Source organism: Dipodomys spectabilis, unplaced genomic scaffold (assembly GCF_019054845.1).
Source record: "Dipodomys spectabilis isolate Male_0828 unplaced genomic scaffold, ASM1905484v1 ptg000054l, whole genome shotgun sequence".
NCBI lineage: Eukaryota > Metazoa > Chordata > Mammalia > Rodentia > Heteromyidae > Dipodomys > Dipodomys spectabilis.
Genome location: NW_024870731.1, coordinates 19,485,115 through 19,508,319, shown reverse-complemented (window position 1 = coordinate 19,508,319; position 23,205 = coordinate 19,485,115). Strand labels below are relative to the sequence as shown.

Below are 23,205 nucleotides of genomic sequence, written 5' to 3'. Positions count from 1 at the left end.
TGGTGATGTATAATGAGGAATTTCAAGGCTGTTGGATGGCCCTTAATTTGTGTTGTTTCTAACTCAAAGGCTGTGCTGATAGATGGCTGGAGCGAAGTCACTGGCAGTGTAACCCATTTGCTTAATTGCTCAACCCCTTGGTGTATTTACAGTGAACTAGCTTCCTTTGGTCTTTTTAATAATCTCTAAAAGCAGTAGGGTAGAGAACCTGGGAAAGCACACTTTATCTGATACTTCTCTTTTTATATTATTTTATTTTTTTGGTGTCAGTATTGGAGCTTGAACTCAGTGCCTGACAATCTTGGTTGGCTATTTTGCTCAAAGCTGGCACTCTACCACTTGAACCATAGCTACACTTCTGGCCTTTTGCTGGTTAATTGAAGCTGGAAGTCTCTGGGATTTATCTATCTGGTTGGTCTTTGAACCTTGATACTCAGATCTCAGTCTCCCGAGTAGCTAGGATTATAGGCATGGGCCACTGGCGCCCATCACAAATCCCTTTTTAAGAAATGTGATTTCAGCACTGCATTTGTGGTTTAAAAATAGATTTCATATGTAAGCCACATGAAGACTAACTTACTTTAGGACAGACAAAGCTAATTACAATTTTTGATTCCTCTAAAGAGCCTCTACACTGCCTTCTCCTCCCATCTTCTTTCCTTACAACTTACTACAAACTCAGGAAGTTTCCAGTATCACTGGAGCTCCGGTCAATTTTGGAAAAAAAATAGGAAGGTAAATTCACTGTGATGACCATGTAACCAAAATAATGAAAGTACTACAAATGAAATTTCTTATCACAGATTTTTATAAACCCATTGACAATATTCAGTAAGTTTTCTACCTCTTCTTACAAATGATTTTAGTTACTTTTCAACTTGTTTCCTGTGTGTACTTTATATTTTATTCCCTAATTCCTAGCCAGACAGCTGTGGTTAAGCATTGAGAGTAAAATGGGAGATAAGGTAAATAATGGTAAATGACAGTGAGGTAACATATTTGTTGATATAGATATCTGTAATAGTGAAAAGACAGATTGCCAATAGCATATATTTTATTGTTCCATTAAAGACAGAAGAACCATCAGAAAATATTGCCACATTAAGCAGACATCAGAGACTAAAATTGAATTAGAAATGGAAGGACAAGAAGTAGATATAAATAAACATAAGCAACAACAGGACTGCAAATGCTACTTATTGGCTAGATTTCCTTCTGTTGCTTTCTTATTGTGAAAGTAATACAATCTTCATGCATGAAATAAGGGAGAGATTCCACAAAGAACATTTATAATCCTTTTAACCCAGAAAGAGAAAAAACTCACAGGGAGCTACTTGATGTCATGCACAGTCTCAAATACCCCCAAAGGCACCTGTGTGAACTTATTCAACACACATGCACATGCTTATGCACACATATTGATATTAATAAATGCTTTTATCTTTAAAAAGATTTCACTGTTATTATAAAAATGATATACAAAGGGATTGTAATTACATGGGTCAGGTAATGAGTATATTGCATTCAAAGATGGAAGGGAGGGCGGGAAGGGAAGATACTAATTAGCTAAGAACTGTTCTCTTCTGAGATTCCTAGTAATGGGGGATGATTAGCCACTCTGTACATCCTGGTGTTTTCTCTATATCATTCAATAAGGCCGTAGTCATAACTGGATCCCAGCCCACTCTAATCAAGCATGGCCTTTCCAAATAAGGTCACATTCACAGAAGTTAGGAATTTGGCATATCTTCTCAGGCGACACAGTTGAACCCACAAAGATTGGAGGAGACCTGGGTTGGAATTACAGAGAAATAAGTAAGACATTTATTATTGAGTGTTGAATTTGAGTTGCTTTTGAGATAGTAAGGCTATCATACTCAATAAGTGGTCCAAAAGACACGAGAATCAAGTTAAAAGAGGAAAGGCTTATGTGGGCTCACAGGTTTAGAGGTTTGGGTCCACATCCCTTGGTTTGGATACGTCTGGGTGTGGTGAGGCAGAGCATCATGGAAGGCACTATGGCCTAGAGCAAAGCTGCTCACCTTGTGGTGGTCAGGAAGCAGATAGAATGAGAGGGAGAAGAGGGGTGGGGAGGATGGAGAAAGAGAGAGAGAGAGAAGGCAGGGGTAGAGAAGAAGGGCTGGGGACATGAACCCAAGGACCCACCTCATCCAACAAGGCTCATACCTCCTAGAGTTTCCAATGCTTCTCAATATCCTGTTAACCAGGAATTTGTAAATGGATTAATCCATTGATGAGGTCAGATCTCTCCCTTTCTGAAGGGAGGAAGACGATGATCCAGTCAGTTCCTAAAGGGTTCATGTCTGAACAATGCTGCACTGTGGATCAAGTCTTTACATAGGAGCTTGGGGAGAAGAGAGACCTTTCAGACCCAGGCTGCCATATTTCTGTTCCTAGAGCCTTAGATAGGCCAGTCCTGGCTGGTAAAGAGCTAAGGTGGCCAGCATCTTGTTGAACTTGGGGTGAAATGGCTACTTATTGGCAGACTTTGGGGAAACACAGTTAAAGGAGAGAAAGGTGGGTAGACAGAGATGGAAAAGATGTAGAAACAAAGAAGATAAGGAAGCCAGATGCTGGTGGCTCATGCCTGTAACTAGCTACTCAGGAGGCTGAGATCTGAAGATATTGGTTCAAAGCTGGGTAGGAAAGTCTGTGAGACTCTTATTTCCAATTAACCACTAGAAAACCAGAAGTAGTGCTGTGGTTCAAAGTGGTAGAGTGCTAGCCTTGAGCAAAAAAGCTCAGGGACAGTGCCCAGGCCCTGAGTTCAAGCCCCACGACTGACCCCTCTAGTGCCCCCCCCCAAAAAAAAAAAGACAAGGAGAAAATAGTGTTAGACAAGACATTAGGAAGTCTCCAAGGAAGAATACAGTGCTTTCCTAATGTCCAGTACTGGCAGTGGCAAGGTATTGTGAATTGCCATTTTCTTACGATGGGTTCATAGGATTCAATGTTAAGGAGCAGAGAGTTGTAGGAGGCAGTGGCTGTCCAGAGAGGTTTTGGGGAAGTGCTAAGGGCTGAGGTAAGCCAGGAGGAGGGTGGAGAAAGGCCCGGGAGCAGCTCTTTACTTAACCAAAGGGGCTCTGTTCGGTTTCTTCTTCATAGTGAGTTTCTGCATTTATTTTAATACAAAATGGAGTGTTTTAAAAAAACCTTTGGAAACTATTGAGTTTGATGTTTTGGCTCTAACAAAATCTGTTAATCATTAAATAAGGCTTTGCTCAGAGTAATTCATAGTAATAGCTTGAATGAACACATTCAAACAAACTTGGGTTATTTAAGGTCATGTTTTCAAAAGGCCCTAAATTGACAGGAACAGCTAGTAAAGCTGTAATTATTTGGATTTCAGTTCCTGACTAGCTGTTATAACTTGGAAATGTGTAAATTTCAGCTTTTCAAATTTTGGCTTGCATTTGAAGATAAAATAACATTGCTCAGCACTAAACTATTAAAAAGACATGTGGAGATTTTTTTTTTCATACCAAAGTGAAAATTTGGTATAAAAATACTGAATAAATTGTGTACCTTACAGTATAATAAAAATACATTTTCATAGCCTCTTGATTGAGTAAAGTTAGTGGCAGCAATACCTTATGGAAATACACAATTATTGTGTATTATCATTATAAAAGAAATCCATGTTGGGTGGAAGAAGTTGAATAATGCATGAGTATATCAAGAAAATATTGAAATCCCATAGAATCTCACCAACAAGAACTGATCACTCTTTCAACATATTTCATTCCTTGTGTTATGGAGTCTTGCATAAATATAACAAATACATATTTATACACACTAGGTTTTCAATAATTCTGCTTTATTATACTTATTTAAACTTTATTTTTCCAAAAGAAAAAAGAGATGACAGGAAAGTAGAAGGGCCTATCCAAAGACAGGAGGAAGGAAGAGAATGCAGAGGGCATAGAAGGGGAATAGGGCGATAATGGAGTATGATCAAAGTACATTATATTTCTTATGAAAAATGCCAGAACGAAGCCCAATACTTTGTATAATTAATGCACATCACTAAAACTTCCAAAGGAAAAAGTTTTACAGACTTACGGTTTTCTCTAGAAGCTCACTTCTCCTTTTTTCTATTTCCAGTTTTTCCCAGATGTAGCCACCTCTCCTGAGGTTGATATTACTTTCTTCTTGCCTATATTTAAAAAAAAATTAAAAAGTTATAATTAGGACTCTGCTTAGTCAGCTTGCTTGCTTGCGTTGGCTGGTGCTCTACCACTCGAGCCCCCCTCTAGCCTGGCTTTTCGCTGGTTATTTTGGAGGTGGAGTCATGTGGTCTTTTCTGGAGGAGATGGCTTTGAACTTCAATCCTTTAGATCTCAGTCTCCTGAGTAGCTAGCATTACCAGAGCTTGGTTTGGGTGGTGTTTTTATACTGATCGTGTGTGTGTGTCAGTACTTGTCGTCAGTAGCTGAGAGTTCTGCCCCAGCCAGTGCCCATACTGCAAGGCCTCACTGAGCTCCTGGAGAGGCCTGAGCTCCGAGGCCTCTGAGTGTAGAAGCCTGGGCCAGCCATGTAGATTCAAGCTTACAAGCATGCTTGTGGCGACTGGGAAGAAGCGACTGGGTTCCTGATAATAACTTCCTCTAGAAAGTATAATACCCGGGCTCGTATTCCACGTGTGGTGTGGAGTTGTTTAACGCCATTTAAATATTTTATACCCTCATTTATGTCAGTGATAAATTGGTATATGCATCTGGTGCATTAATCCCACTGCTGTTTTGTATTTTGTATTTGTGGTCTTAATAGTTTCCAATCATTTTCCTTTATCGGTATGTAGTTTAGCCCGAGTGCGTTAAGGTTTATAAATGTTGATGTTTAATTGTACTTCTCACAAGTGATTGTCATCATGCTGGAAACCCTGCTTTTCTCAAATGCTCTTCTATGTTTCCTTTTAGTGAGTGAGTTCTTGCTTTCAGTGCCATTTCCAGTCACTTTTATTATTTTTCTTCTTGTTGTGTGTCTGGAATTCTTGGTGTTTTGTTGACTACAGGAGATCTTCCTCTTAGGCAGGGACTCTTCTCTTTCTGTTTATGTTCTTTCTCAGACAATGACTTTCTCAAAAAGCGTATCAGTTTCTATTATTTTCACAAGCTTGAGAAAGGAGGACAAATTTTAAAGAAATATCTCCGTATGAATTTGAAACCATTGAACTTTTAGTGTCATCCAAATGACTATTTCTGAATATGGTAAACCAAACAAAATACAGTCTCTATTTCACCTTTGCTGTTTGTCTTTTACTTGTCTTCTCATTTCAAACATCCAAGGAATGAAAAAGAGTAAAAAAAATTCAAGTAAATATAAGTAAAAGTACCCTATACCATATATATATATGTGTGTGTGTCATCAGTTAGCTGTATCAGAGGTTCGTTTTGACATGTCCAAATACGCATGCCATGTGCCTTGATCGGCCTCATCCCCTCCCTCATTTTGCTCTTTCTCCTTCTTGTCACTTCTCCAATCTCAACCGGTTTCATTGCTCCATTCTCTCACATGAAGTATTTTGACCATATTAACTTTGTTTCACTCTTTCCATTTTCCCTTCCCCTTCCCTTTCCCATTAGTACCTTTCTCCCAGAAGGGACTGTTTAATCTTTCTGTCATTCATTGTTGTAAACGTGTACGTCGAGAGCCTTCATTATGGCATTTCACACATTATCTATATGCTTGATACTTTCATTAAATCATCCAGTTCTCCTTTATCTTTTGTTTTTCTCCCCTTTTATTGATTTATGGTTATTTTTTTTGTGGTGGTACCAGGGCTTGAACTCAGGGTCTCTCATCCACTCAGTTTTCCATATCTGGCATTCTACCACTTGAGCTATGTGTCCAGCCCTCCATGCCTTCTGTCTTTAAAATGTTTGCCCTTTGCAATCCTTACAACACACTGGCAGCTTATTTCCCTGTCGTACACGAAAGGAAACAGAAGCACAGCACAGCAGATAGCTGGCTAGCTCTCTACAGTCCTATGGTCTGTCCAGGTTCCCTGCACACAGGCCAGGGCCATTGCTAAATAGACTTGCTCTCTTTGGATGGAGTTGGCCTGGGCCACCCTGCTAGCAGTTAATTCCTGATAGAACATAAGTTTGGAACTAAACAAAGCATTTCATTTCCTTCTGTTTCCAAAGTCAGTAATGGTGGCATTGAAGAAGAGACTCTTTTTATAAATGCTCAGTGATTCGGATTGGTGGCTGTGACATGAGGTCTTGGGAGCGCTGTGGGATGTGTCAGTTGTCCCAAATGCTCTGTAGAAGTTTTCGGAAGTATCCTGCCTATTTTTAAAAGTCAGTTTTAGAAAACCACACATACTATTTTGTGTAATTTTTGTGTATCTTTTTGGACTTAAACTATTTATTAAGCCAGGTACTCATGGCTCACGCCTATAATTCTAGCTACCCATCTAAGGATCATGGTTCAAAGCCAGTCCCTTGAGACTCTCATCTCCAATTATCCACCAGAAAACCAGAAGTGGTGCTGAGGCTCAAAGTGGTAGAGCACTATAGCCTTGAGCACAAAAACTCAGGGACAGCACCCAGGCCCCGAGTTCAGCCTTACCTCTGACATATACATATATATATATAATCTATGTATTTATTGATATCTAATAAAGGAGAGAAGACAAATAATATTGTAATGAGGATTTCCAGATGAAGTAGAGTGCCCAATGAACTCTGAATAAAGAAGTTTTTGTTTGTCTCAAATATTCAGTTTGTTGGTATAAATATGTACCCCAATTTTTTTTGTTAGATCAATTTATAGTGAACAGGGTGATCTCCATGTTCACTCTGTGAAATAATCTAAATAAATGTGCCTTACGGGCAGGGTTTCCTCTTCTCACTTTCTTGTTAGCCTGTGGTGGAAGGATGCTAGCCCTGCCTGTTCCAGCTCAGTTCCTTCCCCTCCACAGTGGAGAACCACACAGTTGACCAAAGGGAGCCTCCTATGGCTCTAATGCCACCAGACCACATTTTATCCATGTCTTCAAGGCCATGCATGCATTGCTACACATTCATGATCCTGCTGAGACCTGCTTATGCTAAGACCTGCGCCTCTCGCCAAGTATCTGGACCTATTATCAGCTCACTTTTGCCAGGGAATACATTGATATTTCTTTTTATAACAGTACTAGAGTTTGAACTCAAGGCTTACACTTAGTAGGCAAGCACTCTACCACTTGAGCCATGACTCTAGTTCTTTTGCTTTAGTTATTTTTCAGATAGGGTCTCATGCTTTTATCAGGGTCATCTTAGATTATGATCCTCCTATCATTGCTGAGGTTACAAGTATGAACTGCCTTATCGGGCTTATTCTTTGACATAAAGTATCATAAACTTTTTACTCAGATTCTTATTCCCTACTGGCACTCCCATTTTTCCTCCTCCTCCTCCTCCTCTTCCTCCTCCTCCTCTTCTTCCTCCTCCTCCTCTTCCTCCTCCTCCTCCTCCTCTTCCTCCTCCTCCTCGTCCTTGTCTTCTTACTCTTCCTCCACCTCCTCCTCTTCCTCCAAGTCCTCCTCAATTCTCATTGTCTCCTATTCCAACGTTGTAATTGTTTTTGGAGCCATTTCTTGGCAACAGTTCATTCACCTCTGATAGAGAGTTCATCACCTCTAACAGTTCATCCACACTGCTGCAGGAATGCACACATTTACATACACAGGTGCACACACACATGTGTACATACTCACACATTTGATTCATCTTATATTGTTCAGTGCAATGCATTGAATCATCCTGAGTACTGCCTAGTTTTCTTTTCCATCTAAATAAATGGTAGTTATTGGCTTATACATTTAATTGCATCACCTCAGGTCAAATGTCTACCCTCCTATATTCAGGTGGAATTTTGCCTGGTCAAATGCACAAACAGATCTTGTGTTCTCAGGAAGATTGTCCATAGTCCTTCAAAATTATGTTTTTCTTTTCTTTTCAGTTAACAATGATAAGTTAGCTCTCTTTCTCTCTCTCTTTTTTTAAATGCAGCCTGGGGAGATAGAGGGGTGATAGGCAATACCTGAGAATGAAATGTGCTTTTTATTAGACTCACAAGTAATATGTTTAAGTGGAAACCCTGCTTCTGTCTTTCCTGAAGGGAAGCAACGTTTACTGGGTGAATAACTTTAATAAAGAAACTTGTCTCCAAACATTTAGCCCTCACCCTGTCCCAAAGTCTTCAAGATTCTTTTATTGGTATCTTCCAACAGTTTTAAGGGAACATTTCCTTTTATGAGGTCTCCAAACACCACTTCCAAGATGCTACATTATTATATTGTCAACGAGATACTTTTTCAATGACAGTTTTTCAATTTATTTCAAGGTTTAATTTCTTCTTCATATATCCTTCAATTAATGAATCTGCTTCCATCCTGATAGTGCCTTCTACTCATTCATGGTGATTAGTGCCTAGCTGTCAAATATAATTGTGTGTATGTGTGTGCGTGTGAACATGTGCTTGCATGCTGGTCCTGGGGCTTGAACTCAGGGCCTGAGTACTGTTCCTGAGGGTTTGTGCTCAAGGCTAGATAAAGTCTCACAAGCTTTCCAGCTTCCTGAGTAGCTGGGATTACAGGTGTGAGCCACTAGCACCCAGCTCAAATATAATTTTACCTTCCATGGAAAGAACAATAAATAACTGTTCGTTGCTTGCAGGGCGGTAATACATCAAGAATTACAGGCAGATCTGATACTGTGCATGTAAGGGGATATTGAACCAAATTCAGCTTTGGCAAGCAGAGACTTTATATGGAAGCATTATTATGAGAAAAGGAGGAAGACCATTGTAATAGAGAGAAGATTCTACCCTAAGGTTTTCCATCCCAGAGATCAGGTGCCTTCTGAGGAAAAGTGAACAGGTCTAGAAAGAACTTGGGGAATAGGATGTGTGGGTGATGGAGGATGCTGTGATCCTCCAGAGAGAGGAGGGTAGCATGTTTTCAGGAGAGGTTGTGAGAGGGTCGTTCACATTGAGGGTGGACCAAAGTTGAGTAATCTGGGTGAAGGAGGGAAACATAACCAAAGTTTGGTTAACAAACATTTTGCTCTGATTTCTTGAGGATGTGGGGTATGTGTTAATCAACTTTTCACTATTCAGATAATAAATACTTGGGGAGCGATTATTTTGGCTCATATTTTTTTAGAGTTTTTAGTCCAAGATCAGCTGGTTTCATTTCTTGGGGTCTGTGGCAGTGCAACCCATTATAGTAGAAGAAATTGGGAAAATAAAACTATTCATTTTTATGGCTAAAAGAAAAAGAAAAGGAAAGGGACTCAGCTCCCATAATCCCCTTCAAAGGCCCGCATCTCTCACTGGGCTCTGTCTCCTAAGGTTTCCTCTACATCCCAATTACCTCCTGCGGGGAACCAAGCCTTTAACACATGGGCCCTTGAAGGACATGTAAGAGCCAAGGGACAAAACCAAAAGTTCTGGATGCTTGGCAGTAGGGCTGGCTTCCTTGCTCTAAGGCCTCTGTCCTTGGCTGGCAGATAATCACCTTCTTGCTGTCTCTTCCTATGGCTGTCTGACTATAAGCACATTCTAGTGACTCTTCTTTTCATGGGTATATCAGTTACCTAGAATTAGGGCGACCCTAACAAAGAGCTCTAAGCATGATTTCATTGTGAAATACGGGGGATTTTATGAATTTGAGGAGAAATGGTGGTGGAATTTGGATCATCACAAACACATTGGTTATGTCTGGTAGAAATTGCAACTTCTGTTAGTTGCTGCTTTCAGAAGTAACTATGAAGTGCTTTCACTTAGGACAATATATAAAGTTTTATCTCAGAAGTAGTGTCATAGTTGGTGACTTGCGTTTTTATTTCTCATTCTTGTCTCCCAGAGAAGTGACTATCAGTCTTCAGGGGCTCATGGAAAACCCAGAAACTGATGAAAGCTAACTTTAATGAAAGTTAATTTTGCTTTGACAAACCACCTCAAAACCCAGTGGCTTAATATAACAACCCATTTTTCCTCCTAACACATTGTATGCTAGAAAATCAGGCTGGTTCCAGTGGCAACTGCTGATCATAGTGTTGGTGTATGGTCATGTGGTAGCCAATAGCTTCTCACTCTCCTGGTTGGTTGGCCTTGGGTGAGGCCAGTGAAGGTAATTGGGCCAAGTGCTGCTCATCATCTAGCTGGTGGGCCTTTGAGTAGTCACATAGCAGGAGTTCACAGGGATGCCAAGAGCAGGAAGAGAGCAGGCCTCCAAGAGTCTTTGCTTCCATCTCCTCTGCTGATGGCTCATTGACCAAGCATTCATTCAAGGCCCTGAGAAGTTGCAAAGCCATATTGTCTGTGAGATGGGAGGATTTTGGGATCTAGTGAAATAAATGAGGAAATATAAAGATGAGAAAATAAACTAGACAAACCCGATTTGTTAGATTAACTTCAGCTACATGCTATTAGATTGTGTGATTTAGATTATGTGACCATTTCAGGAGAGATGAGCATAGTAGATACTGTCATTTCTCATATTAGTTTTTAGCAAAGGTCCTCTCCCTGCTCTGTGACCTATGAGTAGGTAAGCCATATCCATCAGCTTTCGATAGTAATGCTGCATGATTAACTAGCATAGGATCCCCTTGATATTCCACAATAAGCCTCAATCCTCAGACTGACAAGCTTGAGGATCTGCAGCTAGGTGCTGGTCCAGACTGTGGGTAGAAGCTATCTGGCATCTCATCTTCCCCTGGTAGTGGCCAGAGCTTGTAGAAAGGAAATTGAAGCACTCAGTACTTGTTAGGACTAAAGCTCCAATCTTGGTTATTTGACTCAAACAAGAAAGTTGTCAAAAGTTAGGGCAGGAATGGGTGACAAACACTGTTCCACAAGGGCTCCAGCCAGGGTGAGAAGACCCACAAAGGTCCCAGGCAGGCAGGTCTGCCATGGGGGTGGGGGATGGAGGGTGTGGGGTGTAGGGGGTGCTTGTTTTCTGGAGCAAACATCCCCTTGGACACTGACCAGCAGATAATGCCCGTCTGTTTTAAAACATTCCTTAATGCTCATACCAAATTGCATGGTTGCGCTTCTCAGATCACCTGAGGCTGAGAGATTTCAGATACTTTTTAGTATAGTTGCTTAGCATGGGGATTAAGAGTTTCAAGGGCCTTTAAAAATATCTCCAACAATATCTTGAAAATTGAATTTCTTTCTGTGTCTCCATACCCATTGTCCTCTGTGTGTGTGTGTGTGTGTGTATATATATATATATATATATATATATATGTATATGTAATGTATATATCTAATTTTTTCCAGCCCAGAAGTATTGAAGAGTGAGCCGTATGGGGAGAAGGCAGATGTCTGGGCTGCGGGCTGCATCCTTTATCAGATGGCAACTTTGAGCCCTCCCTTCTGCAGCACCAACATGCTCTCATTAGCCACGAAAGTAAGACTATCAGAGCCTTTGTGACTTTTTTATACACTTGGCAGTTGAAAGTAGATACTGTTTTATTAGTTCCATGATCCAGTTTATTTTTAATAATATATATAAAAACTTACATTACAGACTATGGTATATTTCCATACCTGTACTCGCTTACAATAAAAATTATAAAAATAACTGTACCGAATGATTCCCCTCCTCTTACTTTAAAAAAAAAACTTACTGAGGATCAAACTAAGGTATTATATATGTGAGGCAAACATTTTACCATTGTTACACTCAATGCTAGAAAATACTTTACCATGGAGTTACAATCCATACTTTCCTACTTTTTGTCTCGTGTGAGTGTGTGTGTGTGTGTGTGTGCGCGCGCGCCAAGTTTTGAACTCAGCACCTTATGCTCTTGCTCAGCATTTTTTCTCGTGGCTAGTGCACTACTACTTGAACCAGTTTGGCATTTTGCCAGTTAATTAGAGTTGTAGTTTCCAGGAGTTTTATATCTGGGCTGGCTTTGAGCCACAATTCTCAGATCTCAGCTTGAGTAGCAAGGATTACAGTTATAAAGCCACTACCATGCAACAAATTGTACCTTTTTCATCCTTGCTTTCTTTTTTTTTTGGTTCTTTTTTTTTTTGCAGTACTGAGGTTTAAGCTGAAGCACTCTATTACTATGCCTCCAGCCCTGGTCTCTTATTTTTAATTGCATTTTTGGACTGCCCATACTCTAGTATTATGTTATCCTATGCACTGTTTAATCATGAACCTTAGGTCAACTTTAACTCAGTTTAGAGACTATAATTGTATTAGGGAATGTAATTCTATTTCACAAATAGTTTAATTAGTGTTAGTTTTATTTTGTTGAGAGGCTTTTATTTCCTTTTTATTTATTTTTATTTTTGTCCATGATGGGGCTTGAACTCAGGGCCTGGGTGGTATCCTCGAGCTTCTCTGCTCAAGACTAGCACGCTACCACTTGAACCATAGCTCCACTTCAGGTTTTCTGGTGGTTTATTAGAGATAAGAGGCTCATGGACTTTCCTGCCTGTGCTGGCTTTGAACCACGACCCTCAGATCCCAGCTTCCTAAGCAGCTAAGATTATAGGTGTGAGCCATGAGCCACCAGTGCCAAGCCCTTTTTATTTTTTATTTTTTGTTTCTATCCTGGGGCTTGAACTCAGGTCTAGGCACTGTCTTTGAGCTTTTCTTTTTCAAAGATAGTTCTCTACCATTTGAGTCATAGTTTCACATCCTGTTTTTTGGGGGTTAATTGGAGATGAGTCTCAAGGACTTTCTTGCCCAGGCTGACTTCAAACAGGGATCCTCAGATCTCAGCCTCTTGAGTAGTTAGGATTATAGGAGTGAGCTACTGGCACCCAGTTATTTCCTTTATTTTTTATTTTTACTTAGATTTTTGTGTTAGCAATGGGGCTCGAACTCAGGGCCCTCTCTCAGCTTGCTCACTATAGCTAATAATTTACCACCTGAGTCGTGCCTCCAGTCTAGCATGATGCTTTTATTTCTGATTACAACTTATGCATAGCGTTGTCTTGTTTTATTAGCCATTTCATGTTGTAGCCAAGTGTTACTATTCAGACATACCTGGCCCCTTACTGCAATCACTGTAATCTGTTTATTTTACAGATAGTGGAGGCTGTGTATGAACCAGTGCCAGAAGGCATCTACTCTGAAAAAGTGAGGGATACCATCAGCAGGTAATGAGTCTCCCACCTCTCCAAAGTAGGGATCATGAAGAAATACCAATAGTCGCTTATCAGTAGTCACTCCCTGTGTATAAGGAGTCATGCAGGGGGCAGGCCCCTGAATGATCCAGACCTGGAAAGACTTGTGTGTGTCATCCGTCACAGTGGTCTTTTGGAGGCCACTGTGTTGTCCAAGAGGAAGTCGTGCATGCACTTGAAGTATTACATAGCTACTAGTGAGATTATTCAGAAGGCTTCATATCAAAACCATGTGAAGCTAAGTAAACAGGATGTGTTCCTGTGACTCTCTTAAAACCCATACCAATATGCACACATAGGGAAAAAGAAAAAATACATGAAACTGAACAAGGCCATGTTACATGATACGATTGTTCTTTCTTATATTTGTTTTTGCTTACTTAGGGTGCTGGGGAATTGAACCCAGGACCCTATACACACTACGCAGAGTGTGTATAGAGATCTGCCCCTAGCTCTTTATCGCTACTTTTGTGTTTTATTGTAAGTTTTCAAAGAGAGTCAGAAGCTTTACTCATTAATGCAGTAGGAACTTAATGACGGTCACTGTCCACTTGTACTCCCCTAAGTTCGGACCAGACTCTTACCCAACAGGCTTCCTTGTTCATGTGTCACCCAGTCTCCTCTGTACTCTCTCCCATTGCCTGCTCTCTAGCCTTCTACCTTCCCTTTGTTCTTCTTTCCCCTGAAATTCTCTTTCCTAAGATGCATGCATGATGCAAGCCCTCCCTTGGGTCTCTGCTGAACTGTGACTTTGCCAGGGAGCCCATGCTTGGCAGCCTCATGTTCTTCCTCGTTCTGTGCTTCCCTGGCCCACTGTGTACAACGGATAGAACCCTCTGACCTTGATATACACATCTGTACACTTCCTTGTTTGCTGACTGAGCCCTCTCCACCAGAACGTAACCTCAATCACAAATGATGAGTCCCTTTGGTTCTTAACCTGTTCAATGCCTAGAACGGGGCATGGCACAGGGCAGACCCTTCCTCCATACTGGCTGACCACTAGTTATGGACGCTAGTTATGGACCAGCATTATTTGTCCCCTTAACTGAGCTTGAATCAGGTCCCCATTAATTTAGATCGTAGAAGTCCTCATGTCACCCCCGATGGGAATTGTGTTCTTCTCCATTCCCACGTCTCTTAAGCCTTGGTTTGGTATTTGTTCTACTCTTGCCTCCTCTCCAGGGCCTGTCACTGGCACACGCGGCTTTGCCTGTCCCCTCTGCGCTTTCCTTTCTCTGCCCATCCCACTGTTTTGTACTAGTGGTTACTCCTCGCCTGTTTGTAGAATTCTTTCTTGGACTTTTCTTGTCTGTATAATACTGATCTAGTCTGGTAAGCAGACTCAGGCTCTGGAGCCAGGTCTAGCCTGGCTGAAGGTACTAGACAGGGAATTACGTCTCTGTTTTTATGTCCTCATCCAGTGAAATGGGGAGTATTACACAAAAAGTGGCCTAAACAAACCACTTTGCACTGGGCTTGGTAAATGTGTGAGCCATTGGTAGCTGTGGTTATTAATATTGCTGGGAAAGAACCGAAAGCTCTCTGCACCATTTGAGCCCCATGCATCTTGAACTACGCTCTGTTGCTGGTGGATCCAAACGGGGAATTTAAATTACTCATCTCTAGATGATTATGGTTTGGGGCCAGCCCAGGCTAAATGGCTAGTGAGACCTTATCTCAGAACAATATAGGTATGATGGTACATGCCTGTGATCCCAGCTATGTGGGGGTGGAAGTAGGAAGGTAGGAGGGTCATGATCTAAGGCTGGCACTTAAATAAAGCATGTGACCCTCTCTGCAAAATGAACAAAATGCTAAATGGCTAGAGGCATGGCTCTCTGAGCCTACCTAGCAAGCTTGAAGCCCTGAGTTCAAATCCCAGTACTACAAAAAAAGAAAAAGAAAAATAGAAAGTGCTCATCTCCACGATCTGTTTCTGTCCTCTGGTATTTGTTCTTGGGAAACTACCTTAAGAATTAAAGAAGTCTTCAGAGATGTCATGAGAAAAGTCTGTATTTGCTCACTTCCTTTCTCCTTTCTTAGGTACCGAGTGCCATAAAGAACAGGAAAAGGGGGAGGGGCGGCAGAGAGACATGTTTCTGCTTTTGTGAAGCTGAGCAGCAGGACCACATAACTCCCTCTGGACAGTTCTTCAGCGGGCAGTGGACGCACTGCTCTGCTCTGGGCTAATAGACTAGTGGAGGCATCTGATAGCAACATTACAATGTAAAGGCTTAGAGCCTTGCTGCATTCTGAAATTGACTGGCCTCTACTCCCTCTTCTCCCATTCAGTTTAGCTTTCCAAAGACCCAGTTTCTTCATCAGTGATATGGGGGCAACAGCAGTAATTACCTCATGGGCTGGCTTCAGAGCTTAAGTAAGACAATACACACAGCATCATCATGTCCTCCACAGAATTAAATGTTATGAGCAATAGTGATGTTATTACTATCCTGTGATAACTATATTGTAATGATGACATAATATCACATGGAAACTTGTCAAACTTATATACGGAGGTGACTCAGTACTTCACATATTGAGGCTGAAGATGATCAGCAGACTCCTGCTGGCTGTGCTATGGGCAACAAGAGTGGGGGGAAGAAGAGAAATCTCTATCCACTGAGTGTTGGTGGCCATTTTGATGGCATGGTGTCCATTTTGGTGGTGTGCTAGTGTGGAGGGCAGACAGAAGTAGTATTCTTTCCACTGTGTGTTGGAAGGTGTCATCACTTTTGTGGCTATAATCCCAAGAGGATTCAAAAAATCCAGGCGTTGGTGGCTCACGCCTGTAATCCTAGCTACTCAGGAGGCTGAGATCTGAGGATCGTGGTTCAAAGCCAGCCCTGGCAGGAAAGTCAATGAGACTCTTATCTCCAATAAACCACCAGAAAAATGGAAGTGGCACTGTGGCTCAAGTGAGCCTTGAGCTGAAGAGCTCAGGGACAGCGCTCAAGCCCAGAGTTCAAGCCCCACGACTAGAAAAAAAAAATCCTTCAGTTGATTGGAAGAGTGGGATGATATTGGAAATATGAAAAAATCGAATTTATTCAGCTGTGGCTTCAGAGAATAAAAGTCGAGAGAAAGAAAAGAGTGAAAGTTAGCAGCAAGGTTAAGGTCAAGCTGTGTCTATTCTATGGAGGAGTTGAGGGTGGGCAGCCTGGCACACACTCCATGGTGCAGAGGAGAAAATCACTCATGGGGCATTCCAGACAGCATGTTCTTGAAGGTACTTTCAACTTAAGAGTACATTCATAACCAGATAGAACTGACAATGGAATTTTATAGCTAGCCATAAATTAAGGTTGCAGGGTGCGTTCTGGAACAGATGTTATTTTCATCTGAAGTTATTCAAGACTTCTTGTCTGGATTTGCATTACTGAGTTTTCTCTTCAGAAAATTTGGACACAAAACCAAAATGAACTATGAGTTACATGAAATTGCATACTTAATTAGTTTTGGATTTTTAGTATTTAAAAATTAGCTTCCAAAAGAATTTAACAATTTCAAATTTTCCATACTCTTATAGTCTTATATTTTTGTTCAAGAAATATAGGCCAGTGACAAATTAAAAGCACAAAAGCCTTCTTAATAATCAGAGCAGTTAGTAATTGGATAGTTTTTTAAATATAAGACAACCTAAAGGGGTTAAAGTTTATTGTAATCTCTTTCCTTCCTTCCTTCCTTCCTTCTTTCGTTCCTTCCTTCCTTCCTTCCTTCCTTCCTTCCTTCCTTCCTTCCTTCCTTCCTTCCTTCTTTCGTTCCTTCCTTCCTTCCTTCCTTCCTTCCTCCCTCCCTCCCTCCCTCCCTTCCTCCTTCCCTCCTTCCCTCCTTCCTTCCTTCCTTCCTTCCTTTCTTTCTTCCTTCCTTCCTTCCTGCCTTCCTTCCTTTAGCTGTAGTGGATTGTCTAACATGTTTTTTTACTTGAATACTTCCCTCACTTTACTTTGACACTGTGTGTTTATGTCTTATTTTCGAACAAGTTGACTCCCTCCCTCCCTCCCTCCCTCTCTCCCTCCCTTCTTCCTTCCTTCCTTCCTCCCTTCCTCCCTTTCTCCCTCTCCCTATTTTCCCTTCTTCCCTCTCCTTTCCCTCCCTCCTTCCTCTTTCTCTCTCCCTACCTGCCTCCTTCCCCACTGTCTTTCTTTGACAGCCACCCCCCACCCCTCTGTTTCTTTGATAGGATCTTGTTCTGTGCCCAGGCTGCCCTCAAACTCCTGCCTTTTCTGCCCCAGCCTCCTAAAAGCAGAGATTTTAGGCATGTATCACTACATCAAGCCCTTGTAATCCTTCTTAAACTGTGTATTGTTTCTAGTTACATATATCTTCTTTCTTCCACTTTACAATCAATCCCCTCTGTTTCTCTTTCTATGTTCTTGTCAGGCAGAGCTCACAGTTTGTACTTCTAATGTGCAGAACCTTACTTTTTTTTCCTGTGTATGTGGTATATAAGCACATTTTGTTAATGAAACATTGCTTTCTTAGCAAGCTTTTAAATTGTGAAAAATTTTGCATCCTTGAAGAGTTGAAAAATAAATATATCTTGTTTCTCTGCCTGGTATCAGCATTGCTATTTTTATCTTTCAGTATATTGGAACAGTGTACTTTACAGTACACTGTTAAGATGGTATTGTCTGTTTTGTTTTATGCACAAATTATTCCAATTGCCTGATTTTTCTCTCCGGACGTGGTTACATAAACTGTCTAGCACTGGAGCTGACAGCAGCAGTGAGCTCTAAGGACAAGTGGATTTTCACATTTCTACCCCACCTTCAACCTTTGGTTTCATTAAACATAAAATGACTCTCACAACCACTTTTTTCCCCCTCTAATATCTTCTGTTTGCTCTTGCAGAGCAGCATGGGGACAAGGTGTCACATTTATTCTAGAATGACATTTTATGCTTATTTGACTACAGAATTGGTGATGCACATTACATGCTAAGAGGTTCTATCAGCATTTCTTGTGTATTATGATGGCTTCAGTTCCTCTTAAGAGTTTCTCTGGGATACCCAAATGGGTAGTCATTTAGAGCAATGAGGCTAAACTGCAGCTTTTGGTAGAAGGCGTTCCTGTGAAGCTCAAAGTCTGTGGCCAAGTTTTGTTGTTTTTGTTTTTATTGTTATGGATAGACATACTCTTTGGTTTTTAGTCTGGGTTCAAGCATGTAATCTTAGCCTGAGCCAAAAAAAAAAAACACACACACAAAAAGAAAGAAAAGAAAGAAAGGAAAAGAAAGACAAAATGTTGAGACCCCATCTCAGCCAGTGGCTAGTACGGTGGCATGCAGCTCTCATTCCAGGGTCAAGGGGAATCACACATAGGGGGAGTGCAGTCCAGAACTTCAAGGCTTAAAATGCCCGGTACTACCTTAAAAATAACCAACACAGACAGGGGCTAGAAGAGCAGCACAAGTGGTAGAGCATTTTCCTAGCAAGTGCAAAGTCCTGAGTTCAAAACCCTAGTACTGACTCTCCCCCCAAAAAACACTGTAGTAGTTAAAATAGTTTTGGGTAGTTAAATAGAGCAGTGAACAGAGAACATATAAGACATGGACAGTAAGTGTGTGTGAGAATAGTCTAAAACATCTTTCTAGTGGGGACTTAGAAGATGGAGTTTCGGCAAGTGGATAAAAAGATTATAAGAAAAGGAAAGGGCTGGGCACTGTGGCTCATGCCTGTAATTCTAGCTACTCAGGAGGCTGAGATCTGAGGATCACATGTCAAAACCAGCCTGGGCAGGAAATGCTGTGAAACTCTTATCTCCAATTCACCATCAGAAAACTGGAAATGGTGCTGTGGCTCAAAGTAGTAGAGCACTAGCCTTGAGTGAAAGAAGCTCAGGGACAGTGCCCAGGCTGTGAGTTCAAGCACCACCACCACCATCACCACCACTATCACCACCACCACCACCACCAACAACAACAAAAGGGAAAGGGCAGGATATCATAAGAAAAAAATCAACCAAATGGACAAAAAAATTAAACAAATGAGGACCATAGGAGAGTCCTGGGCTATTCAGGAAGGTGCATTACTGTGCTGTTAGGGTTAGGAGAGCAGAGGAGGTGAGGAGTAATTTAACAAGAACCTTCTATGGCATTCTGGGAATTTTAGTTTTGTCCAGTTGTCCATAAGAAAGTATAGAAGATCTTCATCTTGAGCAAAGAAGTGATGCTGTCCAACTTAAAAATATTACTTTAGTAGCAGTCTCCTACCTAACTTTGTACATAATAAATGCATAGAATGAAGATCGTTAAACACGAGATCATGCTAACCAAAAGGCAAGTCCATTGCCTTTGAATAAAAAGAAAACGCAAAAAACATAGAGCATAAAATGACAATGCTGAATGCCCAGCTTAAACTTGTGTATATTCTACTCATGTTTAATAAATTCAGTAAGAAATTTCCAAATTACCACTTGGAATTTTATTTTGACTTCTGTTATAAAAGAACAATCATAGACTAATGGAGTCATCTGTGCATGGGAAATCTGCATGGATTGCTTGCTAGATCATATATAAGATGTGAAAATTAGGTATTTTCCTCAAAATCCCAACAAATTAAATTCTAATGAGAAGCACACATGATTTCAGCCAGTCTAGAGAATTTGAAGTTAAACACAAGCAAGGTCCTCTAGTAGATGCCAGAAATAATGCAATGAGCTGCTAATGGGCTTTGCAAGCAGAAGAAGCTTCTAGATATGCCAGGCTAAGCAATGCTCCTACCTTCAGTGCACTGATTGCTATTTTCTACCTCCAACGTCACTGTAAATGTTAGCATGCAATGTGTCAAATTAGTTCTATTGGTAAAGAAAAGTCAAACTAGAGGCCATGGTTTTCTATATTTCCTTGTATGTACAAATTATGGATAACCATGCATCTAAAATTTCAGTCATCCTGATTTTCCTAAAAATCTATATCTTGTCAGAAACAAAAAATATATACAGAAACTTTACATTCTTTTCTCTTTTTTTTTGTCAGTCGTGGGGCTTGAACTCTGGCCCTGGGCACTGTCCCTGTGCTCTTCAGCTCAAGGCTAGTGCTCTACCGCTTGAGCCACAGTGCCACTTCTGGTTTTCTAGGGGTTTATTGGAGATGAGTCTCATGGACTTTCTTGCCCGGGCTGGCTTTGAACCGTGATCCTCAGATCTCAGCCTCCTGAATAGCTAGGATTACAGGCGTGAGCCACCAGTGCCCGGCAAACTTTACATTCTTATCTGCAGGATTCAGTGGGATTCAGTGAACCATCTTGTATTCAGATCATGGTGAACAGTTACACTTGCCTTTTAAAGAGGGATACTGTCAGGCACAAATGGCTCACACCTGTAATCCTAGCTGTCTATGCAGGATTCTGGCTCCTTTGCTTTCTTATCTCCGGTTCCTGCTGATAGACATACCACGGGGACCCACAGCAGCATTTCGCAGTGACCCCTCCCACCCTAGCCCATCCCAGCACTGGCCAGTGTTACAACGAGCTGCTTTTCTCCCAGGTGCCTCACTCCTGATGCGGATGCCCGCCCTGACATTGTAGAAGTCTGTTCCATGATATCTGATGTCATGATGAAGTACTTAGACAACTTGTCTACATCTCAGCTGGCCTTGGAGAAGAAACTGGAGCGGGAGCGCAAGCGCACACAGAGATATTTTATGGAAGCCAACAGGAACGCCGTCACCTGCCATCATGAGCTCGCTCTGCTGTCTCAGGTAGGTGCAAATCTGTCTCCAGCATGCCTTCTACTAAGCCAGCTGAAGCTCTTCATGTTGTTTGATAAAAAGCTCACCTGAAGTTAGGAAAAAGATTCACTACCGTGAAGTAGTTTACTATTATATAGTTATATATTTACATCCTTATTTTTTCCTTTGTGGTACCAGAGTTTGAATTACTTGCTTGGCTTGTTTGCTCAGCTGGTGCTCTACCACTTGAGCCACACCTCTAGTTGGGCTTTTTTTTTCCTGGTTATTTTGGAAATGGAGGCTTCAGGACCTCTCTGCTTGGGTTTGCTTTGAACCACCATTCTCCAGACATTAGCCTTTTGAATAAGCTAGGATTAAAGGCATGAGTCATTGGCATATTCATTTTTATATCTACAAATAAAAGCAACTCAGTATAACTGATTTTTTCCAAAGAATGAATCCATAATTTATTGTGTATTGTAAAGCCAGCAGTGTCAGAAAGTTCTCTTGGCAATTCTTCTGGTTTAAATTACAGCATATAAACAAATGGATAAAGAGCAGTACTTACACCTGGTGTGTACATGGGCATGTGTGGGTTCCGGTGATGCTCTTGTTACTCTGCCTTTGTGATAATTGCCAACCACCAGCCACCTTCTTCTCCTGTGCAGGACAGCCCCAGCCACAACCCAGCAAGCGGCTCTTCTGCCTACTAACTATTCTTTTCTTCTGATTGGAGGGTGGCATTCAAGGGAATGGTATAAAGCACATTCGTGGTTAGGAAACCTGCTCATGAAATCCCTTCTCAGCATCCTAAGGTCCTTGCACAATCGGGAAAGTTATGTAAATAGTTGGTATAATTTTATTCTTCTTTATGACTGAATCATACTCCATTGTGCACACGTACATGCATGTGCATGTGCATGTATATGGATGTGTATCTGTGTGTATGTATATACACATACTTCTTTATCCATTCACTGATGGACACCAAGGCTGCTTCTTGTAAATAGTACTGGGTATGCAGATCTCTCTGACTGTATTTTAACCTACATGCCTTTAGATATAGAATCAGGAGAAGAATAAGAGGATTATATGGTAGTTTTATGTTTAATCTACTTTTTTTGAGAGGGGGGACTTGGGAATTGAACTCAAAGCTTCACACTGTCAGACAGACACTCATCACTGAACTATGACTCCGTCTCTGGTTTTTTAGCTGGTTATTTTTTATATAGGATTTCTCTTCCTATTTGGGTTATACTCCTGAGTCTGGACCCATCTATTTGAAGTCTCTTGTCTTGGTTGGGAGATAGACATGTGCCATCACATCCACTGAAATAGAGTATCTTGGACCTTTTTTTCCTGGGCTGGTCTGGAACCTTGATCCTTCCAATCTCTCAAATAAGTGTGAAACATTAGCACCTGGCTTATGTTTAGTTTTTTTTTTTTTTTTTCTCCTTCAGTCATGGGGCCTGAACTCTGGGCCTGGGCGCTGTCCCTCAGCTCTTCAGCTCAAGGCTAGTGCTCTACCACTTGAGCCACAGCACCACTTTTGTTTTTTTCTGCTTATGTGGTGCTGAGGAATCGAACCCAGGGCCTCATGCATGCAAGGCAAGCGCTCTACCACTGAACCACCTTCCCAGCCCTTATGTTTAGTTTTTAAAGGAATATCCATATTTATTTTTGTAGTGCCTGCACTAATTTACATTCCCACCAGTAGAAGATTAGGGTTCCTTTCCCCCCACATGTTTTCCAGCATTTGTTGTTGCTTGTTTATTGATGGTAGCCGTGCAGCCATTCCATCAGTTCAATGGAATCTCACTGATGTTTTGATTTGCATTTTTTTGGGGTTAGTTTTGAGGCTTGAACTCTGAGTCTGGGTGCTGTCCCTCAGCTCTTCAGCTCAAGGTGAGTGCTCTACCATTTGAGCCATAATGCCACTTCCAGTTTTCTAGTGGAGATAAGAGTCTCATGGACTTTCCTGCTTGGGTTGGCTTTGAACTGCGAACCTCAGATATCAGCCTCCTGAGTAGCTAGGATTACAGAGTAAGTCACCAGTGCTGGGCTTGATTTGCATTTTTATGGCTAAGGATACTGAAAATTTCTTCATGTGTTGATTAGCCATTCATATTACTACTTTTGAAAGCTATTTTAAAAATTAATTTTTTCATTTACTAGTTGGACTGATATTTCTTTCAGTCTTTACTTTTTGGAGTTCTTTATATCTTCTGGATAGTAATCTTTTATCTTGATTAGTAACTGGCAAGTATATTTTTCTTATTCTGTAGGTTTCCTCTGCATTCTGGTAATTGTTTCCTTTGCTATACAGACCTTTTCAGTTCGGTGTAATATCATTTTTTTCAATT

At 41.1% G+C, this 23,205-nt stretch overlaps 1 protein-coding gene across 1 annotated transcript in view; it reads left to right on the top strand.

The window, feature by feature from the left end:
• Positions 1-23,205, top strand: part of Nek10 (NIMA related kinase 10) — a 163,321-nt gene that overhangs the window by 70,607 nt on the left and 69,509 nt on the right. The window contains exons 24-26 of the mRNA XM_042680289.1: positions 11,302-11,431; positions 13,070-13,140; positions 20,659-20,872. Of these exons, the coding sequence (XP_042536223.1) occupies positions 11,302-11,431; positions 13,070-13,140; positions 20,659-20,872 (415 nt within the window). The remainder of the gene's footprint in view (positions 1-11,301; positions 11,432-13,069; positions 13,141-20,658; positions 20,873-23,205) is intronic.